The sequence below is a fragment of the Bufo bufo genome, chromosome 9, assembly GCF_905171765.1.
Source record: "Bufo bufo chromosome 9, aBufBuf1.1, whole genome shotgun sequence".
Classification (NCBI taxonomy): Eukaryota; Metazoa; Chordata; class Amphibia; order Anura; family Bufonidae; genus Bufo; species Bufo bufo.
The window spans coordinates 124,293,028-124,315,614 of record NC_053397.1 but is presented as its reverse complement, the minus strand read 5'-3'; the positions used below and the strand labels follow the sequence as shown (position 1 = coordinate 124,315,614).

The following is a 22,587-nucleotide window of genomic DNA, read 5'->3' as shown; positions in this document are numbered from 1 at the left end:
TGCGTTTTGCGGATCCGATCCATCTATCAGTGGATCCGTAAAAATCATGCGGACATCTGAATGGAGCTTTACAGGGGGGTGATCAATGACAGGGGGGTAATCAATGACAGGGGGGGTGATCAGGGAGTCTATATGGGGAGATCAGGGGTGATCAAGGGTGAATAAGGGGTTAATAAGTGACAGGGGGGGTGTAGTGTAGTGGTGCTTGGTGCAACATATTACTGAGCTACCTGTGTCCTCTGGTGGTCGATCCAAACAAAGGGGACCACCAGAGGACCAGGTAGCAGGTATATTAGACGCTGTTATCAAAACAGCGTCTAATATACCTGTTAGGGGTTAAAAAAAAAACACATCTCCAGCCTGCCAGCGAACGATCGATGCTGGCAGGCTGGAGATCCACTCTCTTACCTTCCGTTCCTGTGAGCGCGCGCGCCTGTGTGCCCGCGTTCACAGGAAATCTCGGCTCACGCGAGATGACGCCAATCGGCGTTAGTGTGACCTGGGAGCGCCGCAGAGATGACGCCTTTCGGCGTTAGTGTGACGGTAAGTGGTTAAAAATCAACTCACATTTATGATCTCTTGAGAAGGTAATGACAAATTAAGTTATAGTATAGAGGAATTATACTACACTCAAAACTTATATTAATAAAATATGATACTGAGAGGATTGAGAAAACAAAGATCCCCACTACTGTTTATTTAGATGAATTTGTTGCTAAATGAAACATCATTTTATCTACATGTTCCCTTAATCAAATGAACAAAGATCGCAAAAAAATACAAAATTGATGTAAAAAGAAACACTCCAACAATATGTTTTCACTGCTAAATATCAAGAAATGTTTAAAGAAGTTCATAAAAATATTACACATATAAAAATACTTTTACAGTGACAAAAAACATAAATATCAATAGGATCTCTGTTATTTTATACACAAACAAGTTTACAAATGGGGTAGATAGAATCGGTGTAGCTCTACCTCTAATCCTACTTTAAAACTGAATTTGAAACCCATTGAATTTGATACTACTGAAGCTTGCTCGTAAAGCTCAGGTAATGAGGATAATACAACTTCTAATGCTCCTGAATACTATAAAAACTAAGGAGAAAAAATGGTTAAAATAATACAGGAGATGGGCTGGTCGGAAATCCAGAAAATTAACACAGGGTGACCACCAGGGGTCACAAAAATCATCCCTAGTTACCTACGATTTAGATATGATTCATCTGTCTTCTTATCCTCTAGCATATGACCAAATCAATGTCAGTAGGTAGGGACAGACACAGACAGACACAGACAGCGTGCCCTAACTACAACCGCGCCCACTTTCCCTGCCTGCTTGCAGTGGAAGCTCTATGAAGCGAGTTCGCAACTGGTCGACGTTCCCTACTGCTTAGGTGCGAGACAAACAACACCAAGGGACAAAAACAAGACACAGAGACAGAGTCATAGTGAAATGGTCAGACCCAGAAGGACAGCATACCAAATAGAGAGACAGAGTACTCAAGTAGCCAAGACAAGATCAGAACCAGACTGAAAACTCAGTACCAATACGATAGAAAGAGAGAGGTCAAAACAATAGTAATCCAACATATGCTACCAGGAACACAGCTAGTGAGTCAGAGACTATCACTGGCACTGGTATATAGCCAGGAAGGGGTTTAAATAGAGCACCAAGTTCAAGGATCAGAACCTGATACTGCAGGTCATGGCTCGGCACTACATTAGTCAGAACACCAGCACACAGGAATAGATCAGCTGACCGAGCAGCCTATGGCTAGTATCCTCCAGCACATGCTCGCTGTGGGGAGAAAAAGTATTTCATCCTATTGCTAAGGACACTGTCAGTCACCATGGGGTCTGGCTTTGCAGTGTGTCTCTCCTGGCACAGTCGCGCCAAAACTGGGGGTCTCGCCGCTGGAGCCCAGACAGTTAAGTTTGTGATAATTTCATCCTATGCGATTTGAATATAATTTTTTTTTTATTTATGGATATTAACAGGTTTATACAATGTCTTAAAGGGGTTGCCTTATTTCAGCAGATGGCATTGATCATGTAGACAAAGTTAAAATACTAATGTAAAAGTTAAAGGTGTTTTATGACATTTTAATACAGATGAACTATCCCCTGGATACGTAGGTCATCAGTATATGATCAATGGGGGATCCTCGCCGATCAGCTGTTTGAGAAGGTACCAGCACTCTTGTGAGTGCTGCGGCCTTCTGTCAGCTTTTCCGAGGCCAGTGTCGACATGTTAAAAAGTCACATGGCCTAGATAATGGGGCTGAGCTGCAACAGCAAGTACAGCCACTATTCAATGTAAGGCGTAGTGGTTGGTAAGCTGCGAGAAGGCACAGCTGATCAGCAGGGGTCCCAGGTGTCAGACCCCCACTGATCAGATACTGATGACGTATCCAGAGGATAGGTCATCAGTATTAAAGGGTCAGAAAACCCTTTTAATGCACTTCCTAATGTATTGTGATTGTTCATATTGCCTTCTTTGCTGACTTGATTCATTTTTCTATTGTATTATACACTGTTTGTTTCCAGGGCTTACAACTACCCTGCAATTAGCAGCTGTGGCAGTGCTTGAACGCTATAGAAAAAAGAGCTGACCTCTCTGCTGCAGCAATGGCAGTAACCCCTCAATCAAGCCAGCAAAGGAGGCAATATGGACAACCACAATACATTAGTAAGTGCCTTGTATTAACTTTGTATACATGATAAATGCCATTTTCTGAAGTTAGGCAATCACTTTAAGGTGAAATGACATTTCACAGAATACAAAACACAATCAGGCTCGGACTGGCTCACCGGGAAGCCGGTGAAATGCCCGGTGGGCCCCTTGCCTGTCTGCTTATACTGCAGCCAGAGCCACCAGCAGGGGCAGGGCAGTTGCTATACTTTCAGTTTCAGGCGCCTGGCTGTTATCAGGGGCTGGACTGCAGCACTGGCACACATATCATTTTACTTTGGTGAAAGGGACAGCACAATACCTTGCAGCGCTTGTTCCTTTCTCCAAAGTAAACTTCACCGACCCGACATGAGCAGACAGCTCCCCCCCTCCTCTCTGCAGTGTGATATTCCATCATGTGTGAGGAGGGGGCGGAGCCAGAGGAGCAGAGGCAGCAGCAGGAGATATGGAGACGCTGCTCTCTCTGAGTCACTGTGGCTCCCTCCAGTATAAAGTTCTGTCCTCTTCTCTGGTCCCACTACTCCACACAGCAGAACTGGGGTAAGTTACTGTGGGAGGGAACTGGGAAGTTAGGAGAGTCCTGAAGCTGCTGCCCCTGCACATCTTGTGTCCCTGTTCCAGCCCCTCACAGACCTTTGCCCACCAACTATCTCACCTATACTTTATACAGGGCAAGAAGTTATGTCTCCCAGTGTCCCCCTCTTCCCTCTCATCAGTGGCATTTCACACTTTCCCAGCCCCTCACCCCCACATAATATGTAATGTCTCTGGAGCAGTGGCGTACACACAATCCATGGGGCCCCCCTTCCCGTCGCCGCCCCCCCCCCCCCAACCTCCCTCCACCAGCAGCAGAGTTAGGCTCCATTCACACGTCCGCATCCTTTCCGCAATTTTGCGGAATGGGTGCGGACCCATTCATTCTCTAAGGGGACGGAATGGATGCGGACATCACACAGTGTGCTGTCTGCAGCCGCAATTGCGGAGTGCGGCCCTGATTTTGGGTCCGCAGCTCCGCAAGAAGATAGAGCATGTCCTATTCTTGTCCGCAGCTTGCGGACAAGAATAGGCATTTCTATGGGGGCGCCGGGCTGGTGTGTTGCGGACCCGCAATTTGCGGGTCTGCAACACACCACAGACGTGTGAATGCAGCCTTAGGCTACTTTCACACCTGCGTTAGGTGCGGATCCGTCTGGTATCTGCACAGACGGATCCGCACCGATAATGCAAACGCTTGTATCCGTTCAGAACGGATCTGTTTGCATTACCACGAAAAAAAAAAATAAGATAATGCAAACGGATCCATTTTGACTTACACTGAAAGTCAATGGGAGGCGGATCCGTTTTCAATTGCACCATATTGTGTCAGTGAAAACGGATCCGTCCTCATTGACTTACATTGTAAGTCAGGACGGATCCGTTTGGCTCTGCATTGTCAGGCGGACACCAAAACGAATCTGCACAGACGGATCCACACCTATAATGCAAATGCTTGTATCCGTTCAGAACAGATCCATTTGGCTGCAAGCAGCGTTTTGGTGTCCGCCTCCAGAGCGGAATGGAGGCTGAACGGAGGCAAACTGATGCATTCTGAGCGGATCCTTATCCATTCAGAATGCATTGGGGCTAAACTGATCCGTCTTGGACCGCTTGTGAGAGCCCTGAACGGATCTCACAAGTGGACCCAGAAACGCAGGTGTGAAAGTAGCCTAACTCTGCTATATTTCTGTAGCCTGCAACCTCTGACTGCCCAGTTGGGCTGAAACTACTACACCCAGCATGTTCTGGCAGTAATAGTAAATGGATATTGGTGCAATTCTGAGCTACTAGTCTATATAATACAATATAATATTATGTATTATATAGACTAGTAGCTCAGAATTGCACCAATATCCATTTACTATTACTGCCAGAACATGCTGGGTGTAGTAGTTTCAGCCCAACTGGGCAGTCAGAGGTTGCAGGCTACAGAAATATAGCAGAGCTAGTTATAAAGCCAGCCCCCATCAGACCCTACTCTGAGTCTAATCTGAACTCACTGACCATAAATGTGGTGAGCAATTATGAAGACCTTTTTTTTTTTACAAATCTTATCTTCACTTCCGAACCGGCACCAGCTTCTTCACGCTCTCCGGTGCCTTCTTCCTGCTGCGTCTCGGCGTTGTTGTGCGCCTGCGCAGCCTAGGGAAACGTTGTGTCCGGTGCGGCCGCCCAACAGGAAATGACTAGGCACGCCGCACCCGCACGGGGAGGAGAATCGGGGGGGGAGACTCTCACTCAAGGAGGGTAGGGCTGGCCTGGCCTGGCACTACAGCGCAGAAACGCAACACTGGGTGGCGGGCCCCGGGTCGGCCGCCCGGATTAAGGCTGTTTCACACGAGCGAGTCCATTGCGGGAATCGCGCTCCGTGTGTGAGTGTGATCCTCCGCTCTGGACTTGCAGGAGCGCACGGCATTATCATGATTTATAATACTATGTGCCTCTGCATGGCCTTTTTTCCACAGAATCATACTGACCGCTTTATGTCACTATGTCCAGAGCGGAGGTTCACACTCACACACGGAGCGTGATTCCCGCAATCGACTCGCTCGTGTGAAGCAGCCCTCATACAGGCAGGCACAGCACTACTGCAGGGCGGGGCCAGGGGTCCACAGGCGGCCGGGCCCCCTGGAGTGCCGGGCCCAGCCGCGACCCCTGTATGTACGCTCCTGCTCTGGAGGTTATATCAGTACTGGAGCGATATAAGAGGAGCGGCTGATATCAGTCACATAGGATGTAATGTCTCTGGAGGTTATATCAGCGTTGGAGCGTTATAAGAGGAGCGGCTGATATCAGTCACATATGATGTAATGTCTCTGGAGGTTGCCGTATTTTTCGCCCTATAAAACGCACTTTTTCCCCCCAAAAAATGGGAAAATGACCCTGCGTCTTATGGGGTGAATGCTGACATTTTTACAGGCTGCGATGTATACGAGAGCGGGGAGGGACTGGGTGCGGTCACTCAGACGCGGACGCGGATGACAATCTTGTGTGCCTCCGCATTTTTTCACGGTCCCATTGACTTGAATGGATCCGTGGAAAAAATAGGACAGGTTATATTTTTTTGATGGACTGGAACCAGGGATCACGGACGCGGATGACAAACGGTGCATTAGCCGAGTTTTCAACAAACCCATTGAAAGTCAATGGGTCCGCAGAAAATCACGAAAACGGAACAACGGACACAGAATAAAACAACGGTCGTGTGCATGAGGCCTAACAGTGCGTCATCCACAGATCCCCCATAACAGTGCGCCATCCCCAGATCCCCCCCCATAACAGTGTCATCCCCAGATCCCCCCCCATAACAGTGTCCTTCACAGATCCCCAGTAATAGTGCCATCCACAGACCACCATTAGTTCCAAACCCACCAAAAGCACACCTTTTGGTTAAAAATATTTTTTTTCTTATTTTCTCCCCAAAAACCTAGGTGCGTCTTATGGGCCAGTGCATCTTATAGGGCGAAAAATACGGTATATCAGTACTAGAGTGTTATAAGAGGAGCGGCTGATATCAGTCACATGTGATGTAATGTCTCTGGAGGTTATATCAGTGCTGGAGCGTTATAAGAGGAGCGGCTGATATCAGTCACATGTGATGTAATGTCTCTGGAGGTTATATCAGTGCTGGAGCGTTATAAGAGGAGCGGCTGATACCAGTCACATATGACTGTGGATAGGTCATCAGTATCTGATTGGTGAGGGTCTGATACCCGGGACTAGGGATCGACCGATATTGATTTTTTTAGAGCTGATAACCTGTGAACTTTCAGGCCGATAGCCGATAATTTATACCAATATTTTGTGCATTTTCATTTTTGAAATTTTTTTTAAAAATTCCTACACAAATCTGTTGTTAAACAAAGAGATGCCATTATATATCTAAGATTAAATATTTATACTTAATATTTTTTTTTTTTTTTTTATTTAATAACTATTTCCCCCTTAGGGGCTAGAACCTGGATCCCTTGTCCTATTCACCCTAATAGAGCTCTATCAGGGTGAATAGGACGTCACACTCTCCCTGCTGCCCTGTGCATAGTACACATGGCAGCAGGGAGCTGACTATGGCAGCCAGGGCGTCAGTAGCGTCCTGGCTGCCATGGTAACCGATCAGAGCCCCGCAATTACACTGCTTGGGCTCTGATCAGAAGCTGCCACTGCCACCAATGAAGATAACTTGCCCATTAATTCAAATATAGCGACACCTGACCTCTATGAGGGGTAGCTGCGATCCGCAACAGTTATCCCCTCAGGTGCAGCTATATGATTCACCCGCCTCCTATATTTGAATTAATAACTGAGTTAACATCATTGGTGGAGCAATGGCCACAGCCCCTCCCCTCCTCCTCCCCTCTTGCCTCTCACTGGTGTGCTGCTGAGGGAACATTGATCGCGTTGATAGCAGTGCGATCCATGTTCGCGATTCGTTATCGGCATATCAGCAAGGTTAGATGCTGATACCGATAACTTTGAAAATCCTGAATATCGGCCGATAATATCGGTAAATCCGATAATCGGTCGATCCCTACCTGGGACCACTGCCGATCAGCTGTTTGAGAAGGCACCGGGGCTCCTGTGAGCCCTGTGCCCTTCTCTGTGATTTTTGTGGGCCATGTGACGTCACGTTCATTGATCAAGTGGCCTAGGAGCAGCTCAGCCCCATAGAGGTGAAAGGGGCTGAACATAATGCCAAGCACAGCCGCTATACAATGTACGGCGCTGAGCTTGGTGAGCTGTGAGGAGGCCGGGCACTACTGCCAGCACTTCAATAAACTTATCCTTTTGAATATGCAGGAAACATTTCCTTCACTTTGGATATTGTTTAGGCTGGGGGACTGGGTGGTTCATCTAAGACATGGAATGTCCACGTGTGACTGCTGTCCAAACTACTGTAAATAACAGATACAGTTATCAACTAAATGAGTTGATTAAAGGGAGTCTGTCATCACAGTTTCACCTTTTTAACCCTTCCCATAGCTTTTGAGCAGCATTACAGTTGATAAAAACGTTACCTTTATAAGCAATCGTGGACTTATAAAACTGGCAAAAATCATCTTAGTAGGATATGCAAATGAGGGCTCGCAAGTGCAAAGGGGCGGCGTCAACCTCGTAGGTGCCCAGGCAGCTCTGCCTTACCGTCGCTTCCCCCCGCCCATCCTTTCCCTCTGCCCGCCCATCTTCTTACTTCTTCTTTCGCCGAGATCCCATCGGCCGGCGCATTCCATTCCTGGTATGGCATCACAGTAATTAATGCGCATGCGCCGGCTAACGGACTCAGTGCGCAGGATCTCGGCGAAAGAAGAAGTAAGAAGATGGGCTGGCAGAGGGAAAGACTGGGCGGGGGGAAGCGACGATAAGGCAGAGCTGCCTGGGCAACTACGAGGTTGACGCGGCCCCTGGGCACTTGCGAGCCCTCATTTGCACATCCTACTAAGATGATTTTTGCCAGTTTTATAAGTCCACGATTGCTTATAAAGGTAACGTTTTTATCAACTGTAATGCTGCTAGAAAGCTATGGGAAGGGTTAAAAAGGTGAAACTGATGACAGACTCCCTTTAAAGAGAAACTATTTGATATAGTGCAGTGCACAATACTGTTCTGTTTAGCATACTGTTACTGTATTGTGTGCTAAAATGCATACATTCATGTGTGCGAGACTGAAAAATTAACAAGTTATATCTCCAGCTCTAGGGTGGGCCCTAGGCACCCCAGTCCGACACTGAACACAATGGGGGAAAGATATCAAAACTGGTGTAAAGGAAAACTGGCTTTGTTGGCCATACCAACCAATCAGATTTCACCTTTCATTTCTCAAAGGAATTATGAAATGTTGATGTCAGGAATCATCCTGCTATGTCTGTTTACTTCAGATTGTCTTTCCCATCAAGTTCTCCCTCAGTTAAGATGGTGGATCGTGTCTCAGCTGGGTGCCATCTTACTTCCTGTTTCACATTTAAACCTCTCAAGCCTGTTACTAATTGCTTGAGTATTGTGTTTAGCTTCTGCTCGTGCAGTCCTCTTGCTTGGAACTAGCTCTCTGGTTTGTTCCTCCTACTTGCGGTTTACCCTGCTACTTTGTGACATCCTGCTACCTCCTGTTGCCGACCCTGATTGCTTGACTACGTTCCTGTGCCGCCTGCCCTGACCCATTGCTCGTCTGACCTAGTCTCTGCTGCATTCTTCGGTCCTGCACTGTTGCTACCGGTTACGGCTCCTCCTGCTTGGCTCTGCTACATCCTTCAGTCCTGCAACCTCCTATTCAAGACTCCAGTGTTTCCTGTGTACAGGCCTTGTCCCTGCCATTGGATTCCAGCAGTATTCCACTAATATTGTGACAGTTGAACTGCTTCTATTAATCAGTATGTGATGAAATATCGAAACAGTCAATCAAACAGAATTAGAGATGAGTGAAGTTTTAAAAATATAATTTAGTAACTTTGCTGAGATTGGCCAAGAAATTCTATTAGTTCCAAATTAATTAGTTACAAATCCCTATAAATCAGGAATACCTGGGCCACACTGCTTTATGGTATGGCCACACGGAGGGGCTGTGCTGCGGGCAGGTTGCGACCATGCTATGGTGAAAAACCATGGGGCCAATTAGCCCGCAGCTGCCTTTCATTTCATCTAATTTAGATGAGAATATGTCATCATGAACATCCAGCTCCTCCTCTCTCTGCATCTTACTAACCTATCTAGGACATGGAGACTTTGAAGGATGATTTGAAAGAAGTACAGCAAGCTGGTGCAAACTGGATGGTATTGGTTGGCATTCTGGCAGTGGAATAATAAAGGCTTCCATCTTATTGGTATTGAATTACATATCTTGGTTTGCTGCTATCTACAGGTGGTCTAATATATAGAAGCATTTATCTAGGTCACTTTGAGGAAATTGGTATCTACCACTTGGGGTTTCTTGCCTTCCCATGGATCAACTTTGCAAGATAATAGGCTGAATCGGATGGATGGATGTATTTTTCAGCCTTACAAATGATGTTACTTGTCTTGTATAAGGGTATGCCCACATGTAGCGTAAACACTGTTCATTTTCTACATCAGAATTGCCTAGGGAGCATTCTGTAGCAGTTCTTATCCACACACTATGTAAAAATTCTGCAATGGAAATTGACCTGGAATGTGTATTTTAAATCCACAGCATGTCAATTTATGTTGCAATGATCCAAAAATATGCATTGGAAATTCTTCTATGGAATAGTTTCAAAATTGTCCCATGTAACCTTAACCCTAAAGCTTCTAAAAGTTACAGCGGAAGCAGGATAAATAAATCTAAATCATCATACTTACGGCATACATATTAGGACATCCTTAGACATCATCCACAACTCCCTCCTCCGTCAGGCAAAACTCCATCCTCCATCAGCCCAAACTCCCTCCTACCTCATACGTCAGCCAAATCTCCCTCCTCCCTCATCCAAAACTTTCTCCTCCGTCAGGCAAAACTCCATCAGTCCTCCTCCTTCAGACCAAACTCCCTCCTCCGTCAGCCCTCCTACCTCATACGTCAGCCAAAACTGCCTCCTCCCTCATCCAAAACTCCCTCGTTCCTCAGACGTCAGTCAAAAAATACCTCCTCCATCAGCCCTCAGCCCAAACTCCATCAACCGTCAGGTGTCAGCACTCAGCCATCAGGGGTCAGACATCAGTTGTCATCCCTCAGCCAAAACTCCATCAGCCGTCAGGGGTCAGACATCAGGTGTCAGCCCTCAGCCTAAACTCCATCAGCCATCAGGTGTCAGCCCTCAGCCTAAACTCCATCAGCCATAGTAGTAGAATGTAAAATATGTTTACAGCAAGCGCTGACACCACAGACCATTGTCTTCACACATAATATATATATATATATATATATTATGGACACTAATACAGGCACCAGTACTGGATACAAGTTTCCTTGGCGTATAATGGAGGCACGCCGTGTTCAGCTGCTGACATATACAAGGGCTTCTCTCTAGCACACTTTACATCAGCAGCCTCTAGAGACTGGTTCACCTACAAGTGAATGAGATTCCTTACTTGTCAAGCGATGGCTCCGTAGTTCAGGGATTAGAGTGCTGGTCTTGTAAACTAGGTGTCATGAGTTCAAATCTCCCTGGTACCTTTACATTTTTTTTTGTCTCTTAATATTTGTACTGTTGCTTATTCCATTTAGTAAACAAAGAACATTTTAGCGCAATTTATCATCTGAAATATGCTTTCCATTATCATATGACAGGTCTGCTTACACATAATTCAGGATAGATAAAGAGATGAATGATAAATGAGATGATGGGGTAGATTTATGATGGGATATGTCATGATTTGGTTCTTTTATTGTTCTGGGGGCACAAATCAATGCAACTGGGGTTTCACGTACAAGCAAGCAATAGTACAAATATTAACAGACAAAAAAAAAAGTTGTCATATTTGCATGATAACGGAAAGCATATTTCATATGATAAATTGTGCTAAAATGTTCTTTGCTTACTAAATAGAATAAGTAATAGTACAAATATTAACAGACAAAAAAATAATAATTGCAAAGGTACCAGGGAGAGTTGAACTCATGACACCTGGTTTACAAGACCAGCACTCTAACCCCTGAACTATGAAGCCATCTGCTGATAACAAAGGAATCTCATTCACTTGTAGGTGAACCAGTCTCAAGAGGCTGCTAATGGAATGTGTGCTAGAGAGAAGCTCTTGTATATGTCAGCAGCTAAACACGGCGTGCCTCCATTATACACCAAGGAAACTTGTATCCAGTACTGGTGCCTGTATTAGTGTCCATAATATATATATATATATATATATACAGTACAGACCAAAAGTTTGGACACACCTTCTCATTCAAAGAGTTTTCTTTATTTTCATGACTATGAAGGCATCAAAACTATGAATTAACACATGTGGAATTATATACATAACAAACAAGTGTGAAACAACTGAAAATATGTCATATTCTAGGTTCTTCAAAGTAGCCACCTTTTGCTTTGATTACTGCTTTGCACACTCTTGGCATTCTCTTGATGAGCTTCAAGAGGTAGTCCCCTGAAATGGTCTTCCAACAGTCTTGAAGGAGTTCCCAGAGATGCTTAGCACTTGTTGGCCCTTTTGCCTTCACTCTGCGGTCCAGCTCACCCCAAACCATCTCGATTGGGTTCAGGTCCGGTGACTGTGGAGGCCAGGTCATCTGGTGCAGCACCCCATCACTCTCCTTCATGGTCAAATAGCCCTTACTTTCAACGTTTTCCCAATTTTTCGGCTGACTGACTGACCTTCATTTCTTAAAGTAATGATGGCCACTCGTTTTTCTTTGCTTAACTGCTTTTTGCTTGCCATAATACAAATTCTAACAGTCTATTCAGTAGGACTATCAGCTGTGTATCCACCTGACTTCTCCTCAACGCAACTGATGGTCCCAACCCCATTTATAAGGCAAGAAATCCCACTTATTAAACCTGACAGGGCACACCTGTGAAGTGAAAACCATTTCAGGGGACTACCTCTTGAAGCTCATCAAGAGAATGCCAAGAGTGTGCAAAGCAGTAATCAAAGCAAAAGGTGGCTACTTTGAAGAACCTAGAATATGACATATTTTCAGTTGTTTCACACCTGTTTGTTATGTATATAATTCCACATGTGTTAATTCATAGTTTTGATGCCTTCAGTGTGAATCTACAATTTTCATAGTAATGAAAATAAAGAAAACTCTTTGAATGAGAAGGTGTGTCCAAACTTTTAGTCTGTACTGTATATATATATACACTCACCTAAAGAATTATTAGGAACACCTGTTCTATTTCTCATTAATGCGATTATCTAGTCAACCAATCACATGGCAGTTGCTTCAATGCATGTAGGGTTGTGGTCCTGGTCAAGACAATCTCCTGAACTCCAAACTGAATGTCAGAATGGGAAAGAAAGGCGATTTAAGCAATTTTGAGCGTGGCATGGTTGTTGGTGCCAGACGGGCCGGTCTGAGTATTTCACAATCTGCTCAGTTACTGGGATTTTCACGCACAACTATTTCTAGGGTTTACAAAGAATGGTGTGAAAGGGGAAAAACATCCAGTATGCGGCAGTCCTGTGGGCGAAAATGCCTTGTTGATGCTAGAGGTCAGAGGAGAATGGGCCGACTGATTCAAGCTGATAGAAGAGCAACGTTGACTGAAATAACCACTCGTTACAACCGAGGTATGCAGCAAAGCATTTGTGAAGCCACAACACGCACAACCTTGAGGCGGATGGGCTACAACAGCAGAAGACCCCACCGGGTACCACTCATCTCCACTACAAATAGGAAAAAGAGGCTACAATTTGCACGAGCTCACCAAAATTGGAATGTTGAAGACTGGAAAAATGGTTTCTTGAACATGACAATGAGTTCACTGTACTAAAATGGCCCCCACAGTCACCAGATCTTAACCCAATAGAGCATCTTTGGAATGTGGTGGAACAGGAGCTTCGTGCCCTGGATGTGCATCCCTCAAATCTCCATCAACTGCAAGATGCTATCCTATCAATATGGGCCAACATTTCTAAAGAATGCTATCAGCACCCTGTTGAATCAATGCCACGTAGAATTAAGGCAGTTCTGAAGGCAAAAGGGGGTCCAACACCGTATTAGTATGGTGTTCCTAATAATTCTTTAGGTGAGTGTATATTGTGAAGACAATGGTCTGTGGTGCCAGCGCTTGCTGTAAACATATTTTAAATTATATTACTATGGCTGATGGAGTTTAGGCTGAGGGCTGACACCTGATGTCTGACCCCTGACGGCTGGTGGAGTTTAGGCTGAGGTCTGACACCTGATGTCTGACCCCTGACGGCTGATGGAGTTTAGGCTGAGGGCTGACACCTGATGTCTGACCCCTGACGGCTGATGGAGTTTAGGCTGAGGGCTGACACCTGATGTCTGACCCCTGACGGCTGATGGAGTTTAGGCTGAGGGCTGACACCTGATGTCTGACCCCTGACGGCTGAGAGCTGACACCTGACGGCTGATGGAGTTTGGGCTGAGGGCTGATGGAGAAGGTATTTTTGGACTGACGTCTGAGGATGGAGGGAGTTTTGGAAGAGGAAGGAGGGAGTTTTTGCTGACGTATGAGGTAAGAGGAAGTTCGGGCTGACTGAGGAGGGAGTTTAGCCTGACGGAGGAGGGAGTTTGGTCTGAGGGTGGAGGACTGATGGAGTTTTACCTGACGGAGGAGGAAGTTTTGGATGAGGGAGGAGGGAGATTTGACTGATGTCTGAGGTAGGAGGGAGTTTGGGCTGATGGAGGATGGAGTTTTGCCTGACGGAGGAGGGAGTTGTGGATGATGTCTGAGGATGTCCTAATATGTATGCCGTACATACTGCACTTATTGAAGTTCAAACATGTATATACTTGCACTGTGTCATTCATAGATAGGGAGTGAGTCACAAATCAAAATTAAGATGAGAGTTAGGGCCTGTCGAACACCTTTACTTAAAAGTAATGAAAATTACTAATGCAAAATACTTTACATGAAATTCAAAGAACACATAATGTACATATGAAGATTCAGCCTTACCTATAACTTTCTGGAAATCATCTTCTGTGCCTTTGTTACTGTCAGTGCTGGCTTTAATCATTTTATTAGTCTTCCATGGTTTATAGCTTGTCGTTTGAGCATCTGAACCCATTGGGGTTGCTTTGCTTATGTGAACAGAGTTGGATATAGTTGGCGGAATTTGTATGACTACTGATGATTCTTTAGCTTGTGTTGTGATTACAGTTGTGTCAGCCTCTGTGTTTTCACTCTGTGTTTGTACTGTTGTAGATTGTTCTGTAGTTATTTGTTGCAAAGAAACAGTTTGCATTGTTGATGTTGAGACAGTGTCCAGTAACTTTGCAACAGATGATATAAAAATATCCTTATTAGACAAGTCAGATCGTTGTGTATGTCCTTCCATAAAATTTGAGGTCAATGATTCTTTTGTTGGAATGAGATCCTCTGTGGTACTGACATGCTGGAGCTCATGCTTTATGAGTTGATCTTCAATCAACATGTCAATGGTATTATCTCCACTGTATGACTCATCTTCTGTCAAGAAAAATATATTTAAAAAAATAAAATCAGTAGAATAATTTTATATAACCCTAAACTGAAAATGACTCCAAAAGAAATACTTGCTTAGATTGAAAGAATGCTTATAAAAACAATTTTGTAAAAAAAGATTATGGTATAATCAACTTTAAGAATTTTTCACATTGATCCAGAGAATGAGTTCATCCAGGTCCCAGCCCTCTTGTAGATCCTCCATTTAAATGGATTGAAGTTATTTAACCACTTCAGCCCCCGTAGCTTAAACACCCTTAATGGCCAGGCCACTTTTTACACTTCTGCACTACACTACTTTCACCGTTTATTGCTCGGTCATGCAACTTACCACCCAAATGAATTTTACCTCCTTTTCTTCTCACTAATATAGCTTTCATTTGGTGGTATTTCATTGCTGCTGACATTTTTACTTTTTTTGTTATTAATCGAAATTTAACGATTTTTTTGCAAAAAAATGACATTTTTCACTTTCAGTTGTAAAATTTTGCAAAAAAAACGACATCCATATATAATTTTTTCTCTAAAATTTATTGTTCTACATGTCTTTGATAAAAAAAAAATGTTTGGGTAAAAAAAAATGGTGTGGGTAAAAGTTATAGCGTTTACAAACTATGGTACAAAAATGTGAATTTCCGCTTTTTGAAGCAGCTCTGACTTTCTGAGCACCTGTCATGATTCCTGAGGTTCTACAATGCCCAGACAGTACAAACACCCCACAAATGACCCCATTTCGGAAAGTAGACACCCTAAGGTATTCGCTGATGGGCATAGTGAGTTCATAGAACTTTTTATTTTTTGTCACAAGTTAGCAGAAAATAATGATTTTTTTCTTTATTTATTTTTTCTTACAAAGTCTCATATTCCACTAACTTGTGACAAAAAATAAAAACTTCCATGAACTCACTATGCCCATCACGAAATACCTTGGGGTGTCTTCTTTCCAAAATGGGTTCACTTGTGGGGTAGTTATACTGCCCTGGCATTCTAGGGGCCCTAATGTGTGGTAAGTAGTTTGAAATCAAAATCTGTAAAAAATGGCCGGTGAAATCCTAAAGGTGCTCTTTGGAATGTGGGCCCCTTTGCCCACCTAGGCTGCAAAAAAGTGTCACACATGTGGTATTGCCGTACTCAGGAGAAGTTGGGCAATGTGTTTTGGGGTGTCATTTTACATATACCCATGCTGGGTGAGATAAATATCTTGGTCAAATGCCAACTTTGTATAAAAAAATGGAGGGCATTTTTAGACATTTGAATCCCAGACTTCTTCTCATGCTTTAGGGCCCCTAAAAAGCCAGGGCAGTATAAATACCCCACATGTGACCCCATTTTGGAAACAAGACACCCCAAGGTATTCAATGAGGGGCATGGCGAGTTCATAGAATTTATTTTTTTTTGGCACAAGTTAGCGGAAATTGATTTTATTTATTTTTTCCTCACAAAGTCTCCCTTTCCGCTAACTTGGGACAAAAATTTCAATCTTTCATGGACTCAATATGCCCCTCACGGAATACCTTGGGGTGTCTTCTTTCCGAAATGGGGTCACATGTGGGGTATTTATACTGCCCTGGCATTCTATGGGCCCTAAAGCGTGAGAAGAAGTCTGGAATATAAATGTCTAAAAATTTTTACGCATTTGGATTCCGTGAGGGGTATGGTGAGTTCATGTGAGATTTTATTTTTTGACACAAGTTAGTGGAATATGAGACTATGTAAGAAAAAAATATATAATTCCGCTAACTTGGGCCAAATAAAATGTCTGAATGGAGCCTTACAGGGGGGTGATCAATGACAGGGGGGTGATCAATGACAGGGGGGTGATCAGGGAGTCTATATGGGGTGATCACCCCCTTGTCATTGATCACCCCCCTATAAGGCTCCATTCAAATGTCCGTATGTGTTTTGCGGATCCGATCCATGTATCTGTGGATCCGTAAAAAACATACGGACATCTGAATGGAGCCTTACAGGGGGGTGATCAATGACAGGGGGGTGATCAATGACAGGGGGGTGATCAGGGAGTCTATATGGGGTGATCACCCCCTTGTCATTGATCACCCCCTTATAAGGCTCCATTCAGATGTCCGTATGTGTTTTGCGGATCCGATCCATGTATCCGTGGATCCGTAAAAAACATACGGACATCTGAATGGAGCCTTACAGGGGGGTGATCAATGACAGGGGGGTGATCAATGACAGAGGGGTGATCAGGGAGTCTATATGGGGTGATCACCCCCCTGTAAGGCTCCATTCAGACGTCTGTATGTGTTTTGCGGATCCGATCCATGTATCCGTGGATCCGTAAAAAACATACGGACGTCTGAATGGAGCCTTACAGGGGGGTGATCAATGACAGGGGGTGATCAGGGAGTCTATATGGGGTGATCACCCCCTGTCATTGATCACCCCCCTGAAGGCTCCATTCAGAGGGGGTGATCAATGACAGGGGGGTGATCAATGACAGGGGGGTGATCAGGGAGTCTATATGGGGTGATCGGGGGTTAATAAGGGGTTAATAAGTGACAGTGGGGGGGTGTAGTGTAGTGGTTTTTGGTGCTACATATTACTGAGCTGCCTGTGTCCTCTGGTGGTCGATCCAAACAAAAGGGACCAGGTAGCAGGTATATTAGACGCTGTTATCAAAACAGCGTCTAATATACCTGTTAGGGGTTAAAAAAATCGCATCTCCAGCCTGCAAGCGAACGATCGCCGCTGGCAGGCTGGAGATCCACTCGCTTACCTTCCGATCCTGTGAACGCGCGCGCCTGTGTGCGCCCGTTCACAGGAAATCTTGCGTCTCGCGAGATGACGCATATATGCGTGACTCTGCGCAGGGCTGCCGCCTCCGGAACGCGATCCTGCGTTAGGCGGTCCGGAGGCGGTTAAACACTCATATTGAACTATGTTTAGATATGCACACATTTCTTAAAATTTAACCCAAATCAAAAGTGCTTCAATCACCCTTAAAAGTTGTCATTGACAATATGGAGTTTAGTAGGCTTTTTAACACAAGATACAGCATTAGTAATTTCAGAGTGACAGTGACATATATGGCTATGGGTAAATTAATTTTTGCTGGTGGTAACAAACAGCATGCTTAAAAACACACTGAACTGTAAGATTTGTTATGCAAATGTTCTAAAAATTATCCCTTCTTGGGGGTAGATACCTGGCTGTGTTTATATGAAAACAATTGTATAGAGAAAAATGGATTGTTCTGAACAAGCAGTTAAAAAATAATCCCTTATTGGGACAAGTGCCTGCCCCTGTTTAAACACACACAGTAGTACTGAAAAAACAATGGCTTGTTCTACACAAGTCGTACCTTTTTCAGGGGAAGCAGTGCAGTATGGAACCTGACAGAAAAGGCAGTAGATGTGTGGCTGTATAGGGGTACTAGTAGAAGCAGTAGTATTTACCACAACAGCAGCAATACAAAATTGAACCTGACGTGCAGGAGATGTGTGGCTGTGTAGGCACAACAGTATTTTTATTTGCAATTGGACAGAGTCTGCAACAGAAACATACAGCTTTTTGGAACAAAAAAAGCACAATTAGACCGTGTCTCCTGTAAAAGTATACCTTGACCTATGAAGCTACACAATATGACCAGTCAGGTTTGGTGTGCCTATTATAAATTAAAGATTTTAATTTTTTTTATTTGCAACTGTACTAAGTCTGTGTAACAGGGTTCTGAAGGTGCACTCGGTCCCCCATTGCCCACAGAACTGTTGCTTAGCTTTGGGAATGAGGATCTGTGTTTGACCTCATTCCCAGGGCGGCTTTACTAGCTGGGTGGCTCCCTGCTCCTAGTCTGCCTTGAGCGCCGAGCTGATCACTCTGTGCTCGACTGGTTGGTCTGTCGGTCATGTGACGCTGGCCACGTCACATGACCCTCACTCCCCACTATAATACAGGCAGCCTGCTGGCCACAGGTTGCCTGTTAATTTAGGTTTCACCTGTGATTTGGTCTTTCCTGGCGTACTTACCTCCTGCTGAATTCCTGACGATCCTCTGCCTGCTCCTTCTGTACTTTGCTGCTCTCCTGGTATTTGACCCCGGCCTCCTCCTGACGATTCTCTGCTTGCTCCATTTGTACTTTGTAGCTTTCCTGGTATTAACTCGGTCCGTTCACGTCCTGTTGTTTGTCTGTCTGTCATCCCTGCACTTATTCCAAGTTAGGGATTGCCGTCCAGTTGTCCCCTGTCATTAGGACTCGCGAGGCAAGTAGGCAGGGCCAGGGGTAAGGGTGGAGCGCAGCAGTCACTCCCCTCCCCCCTGTGTGTGTGTGTACGCGACCGTTACAGTCTGCAAGCAAAAATATAAGCTGATCTTAATGCTGCAAAATACATCTAGTCAGGTTTGGTACACTTATTTTTAATTAAAAAAAAAACATTTTTCAATTAACAGTGCTTTTTAACCCCTTCCCGACACATGACGTACTTCTACGTCATGGGAACCACTGCATTCCGGCAATTTGACCTAATAGTATACCATTGGTGATCGCGCGGGCACCGGAGCAGTGCGCGCGCGATCACTGCAGGGGCCCAGCAGTCCCTGGTAGCCGAGCCCCTGCTGTATCCACCAGCATCACTGTAAATGCCAATGCCAGTGGATTAACCCCTTCTATGCCGCGGTTTGCACTGACCGTGACATAGAAGGGGTTTGTGTCGGGTGAGTGATCGCATCGAGTCCCCGCGCTGCTGTGGCAGGGACCCGATGTGTGACAAGGCAGCCCAATGCCGTGCAAATGCTGCCCAATGCCTTGCATGGCATCAGGACCTGCCTTCTACGGGTGCCGAGGAGATCCAGCCTCAGGCTGGGTCTCCTAGGCAACCTGTTAGTGTATGTCATACACTAACAGGCAATGCATTACAAAACAGATGTATTGTAATGTATTGCAGAGGGGATCAGACCACTAAAAGTGAACATCAGAAATAAAGTTAAAAAAAGTGTTTAATATTAAAATTAATAAAGTAAAAAAAATAAAAAAAACGCCCCTTTCCCCTTATTTTATAATAAAAAACTGAAAAAAAAGATACCCACACATATTAGGTATCGCCGCGTCCATAATGACCGGCTCTATAAATATATCACATGAGCCACCCTGTCCGATAAACACCATAAAAAAAAAAAGTCATTTTTGTCACCTTCTATCACAAAAAGTGCAACACCAAGTGATCAAAAAAGTCCCACAAAATGGTATCAATAAAACCGTCACCTCATCCCGCAAAAAATAAGACCCTACCTTAGAGAATCGGTCAAAAAATAAAAAAGCTATAGCTCTCAGAACATGGAGACACTAAAACATCATTATTTTTTTATTTCAAAACTACTATTATTTTGTTAAAGTGAAATACATAAATAAAAATATACATATTAGGTATCTCCATGTCCTTAACAACCAGCTCTAAAAAAATATCACATGACCTAATAAACTGTAAAAAAAAAACTATTTTTGTCACATTACATCACAAAAATTGCAACAGCAAGTGATCAAAAAGGCATATTCCCCCCCAAAATAGTACCAGTCAGACTGTCACCTCATCCCGCAAAAAATGAGACCCTACCTAAGAGAATCGGTCAAAAAACATCACTCTCAGACAATGGAGACGCTAAAATACAGGGAGTGCAGAATTATTAGGCAAGTTGTATTTTTGAGGATTAATTTTATTATTGAACAAAAACCATGTTCTCAATGAATCCAAAAAACTCATTAATATCAAAGCTGAATATTTTTGGAAGTAATTTTTAGTTTGTTTTTAGTTTTAGCTATTTTAAGGGGATATCTGTGTGTGCAGGTGACTATTACTGTGCATAATTACTAGGCAACTTAACAAAAAACAAATATATACCCATTTCAATTATTTATTTTTACCAGTGAAACCAATATAACATCTCAACATTCACAAATATACATTTCTGACATTCAAAAACAAAACAAAAACAAATCAGTGACCAATATAGCCACCTTTCTTTGCAAGGACACTCAAAAGCCTGCCATCCATGGATTCTGTCAGTGTTTTGATCTGTTCACCATCAACATTGCGTGCAGCAGCAACAACAGCCTCCCAGACACTGTTCAGAGAGGTGTACTGTTTTCCCTCCTTGTAAATCTCACATTTGATGATGGACCACAGGTTCTCAATGGGGTTCAGATCAGGTGAACAAGGAGGCCATGTCATTAGATTTTCTTCTTTTATACCCTTTCTTGCCAGCCACGCTGTGGAGTACTTGGACGCGTGTGATGGAGCATTGTCCTGCATGAAAATCATGTTTTTCTTGAAGGATGCAGACTTCTTCCTGTACCACTGCTTGAAGAAGAAGTCTTCCAGAAACTGGCAGTAAGACTGGGAGTTGAGCTTGACTCCATCCTCAACCCGAAAAGGCCCCACAAGCTCATCTTTGATGATACCAGCCCAAACCAGTACTCCACCTCCACCTTGCTGGCGTCTGAGTCGGACTGGAGCTCTCTGCCCTTTACCAATCCAGCCACGGGCCCATCCATCTGGCCCATCAAGACTCACTCTCATTTCATCAGTCCATAAAACCTTAGAAAAATCAGTCTTGAGATATTTCTTGGCCCAGTCTTGACGTTTCAGCTTGTGTGTCTTGTTCAGTGGTGGTCGTCTTTCAGCCTTTCTTACCTTGGCCATGTCTCTGAGTATTGCACACCTTGTGCTTTTGGGCACTCCAGTGATGTTGCAGCTCTGAAATATGGCCAAACTGGTGGCAAGTGGCATCTTGGCAGCTGCACGCTTGACTTTTCTCAGTTCATGGGCAGTTATTTTGCGCCTTGGTTTTTCCACACGCTTCTTGCGACCCTGTTGACTATTTTGAATGAAACGCTTGATTGTTCGATGATCACGCTTCAGAAGCTTTGCAATTTTAAGAGTGCTGCATCCCTCTGCAAGATATCTCACTATTTTTGACTTTTCTGAGCCTGTCAAGTCCTTCTTTTGACCCATTTTGCCAAAGGAAAGGAAGTTGCCTAATAATTATGCACACCTAATATAGGGTGTTGATGTCATTAGACCACACCCCTTCTCATTACAGAGATGCACATCACCTAATATGCTTAATTGGTAGTAGGCTTTCGAGCCTATACAGCTTGGAGTAAGACAACATTCATAAAGAGGATGATGTGGTCAAAATACTCATTTGCCTAATAATTCTGCACGCAGTGTATAATTATTGTTTGCTTCAAAACTGCTATTATTGTGCTAAAGTGAAATACATAAAGAAAAATATACATATTAGGTATTGCCACATCCGTAACAACCATCTCTATAAAAATATCACATGACCTAACCACAAAAAAAAAAAAATGTGTAAACAAAAAGCTATTTTTTACACATTACATCACAAAAATTGCAACAGCAAGTGATCAAAAAGGCATATGCCCCCCAAAATAGTACCAATTAGACAGTCACCTCATTCCGCAATAATGAGACCCTACCTAAAAGGATTGGTCAAAAAATAAAAAAGCTATGGCTCTCAGACTATGGATACACTAAAATATCATTGTTTCGGTTTCAAAAATGATATTATTGTGTAAAACTAAAATAAATTAAAAAAAGTTGACATATTAGGTATTGCCATTAGAGATTTCGCGAACTTAAAATTTTCCGCTCGCGAACGGCGAACGCAAATTTTTGCAAATGTTCGCCAACGGGCGAACCGCCATTGACTTCAATAGGCAGGCGAATTTTAAAACCCATAGGGACTCTTTCTAGCCACAGTAGTGATGGAAAAGTTGTTTCAACGGGAC

At 43.9% G+C, this 22,587-nt stretch overlaps 1 protein-coding gene across 1 annotated transcript in view; it reads right to left on the bottom strand.

The window, feature by feature from the left end:
- The window catches only part of OLFML2B (olfactomedin like 2B), a 1,036,708-nt gene that overhangs the window by 351,531 nt on the left and 662,590 nt on the right, over positions 1 to 22,587 (bottom strand). Inside the window, exon 6 of the mRNA XM_040408704.1 lies at positions 14,289 to 14,807. Within this exon, the coding sequence (XP_040264638.1) occupies positions 14,289 to 14,807 (519 nt within the window). The remainder of the gene's footprint in view (positions 1 to 14,288; positions 14,808 to 22,587) is intronic.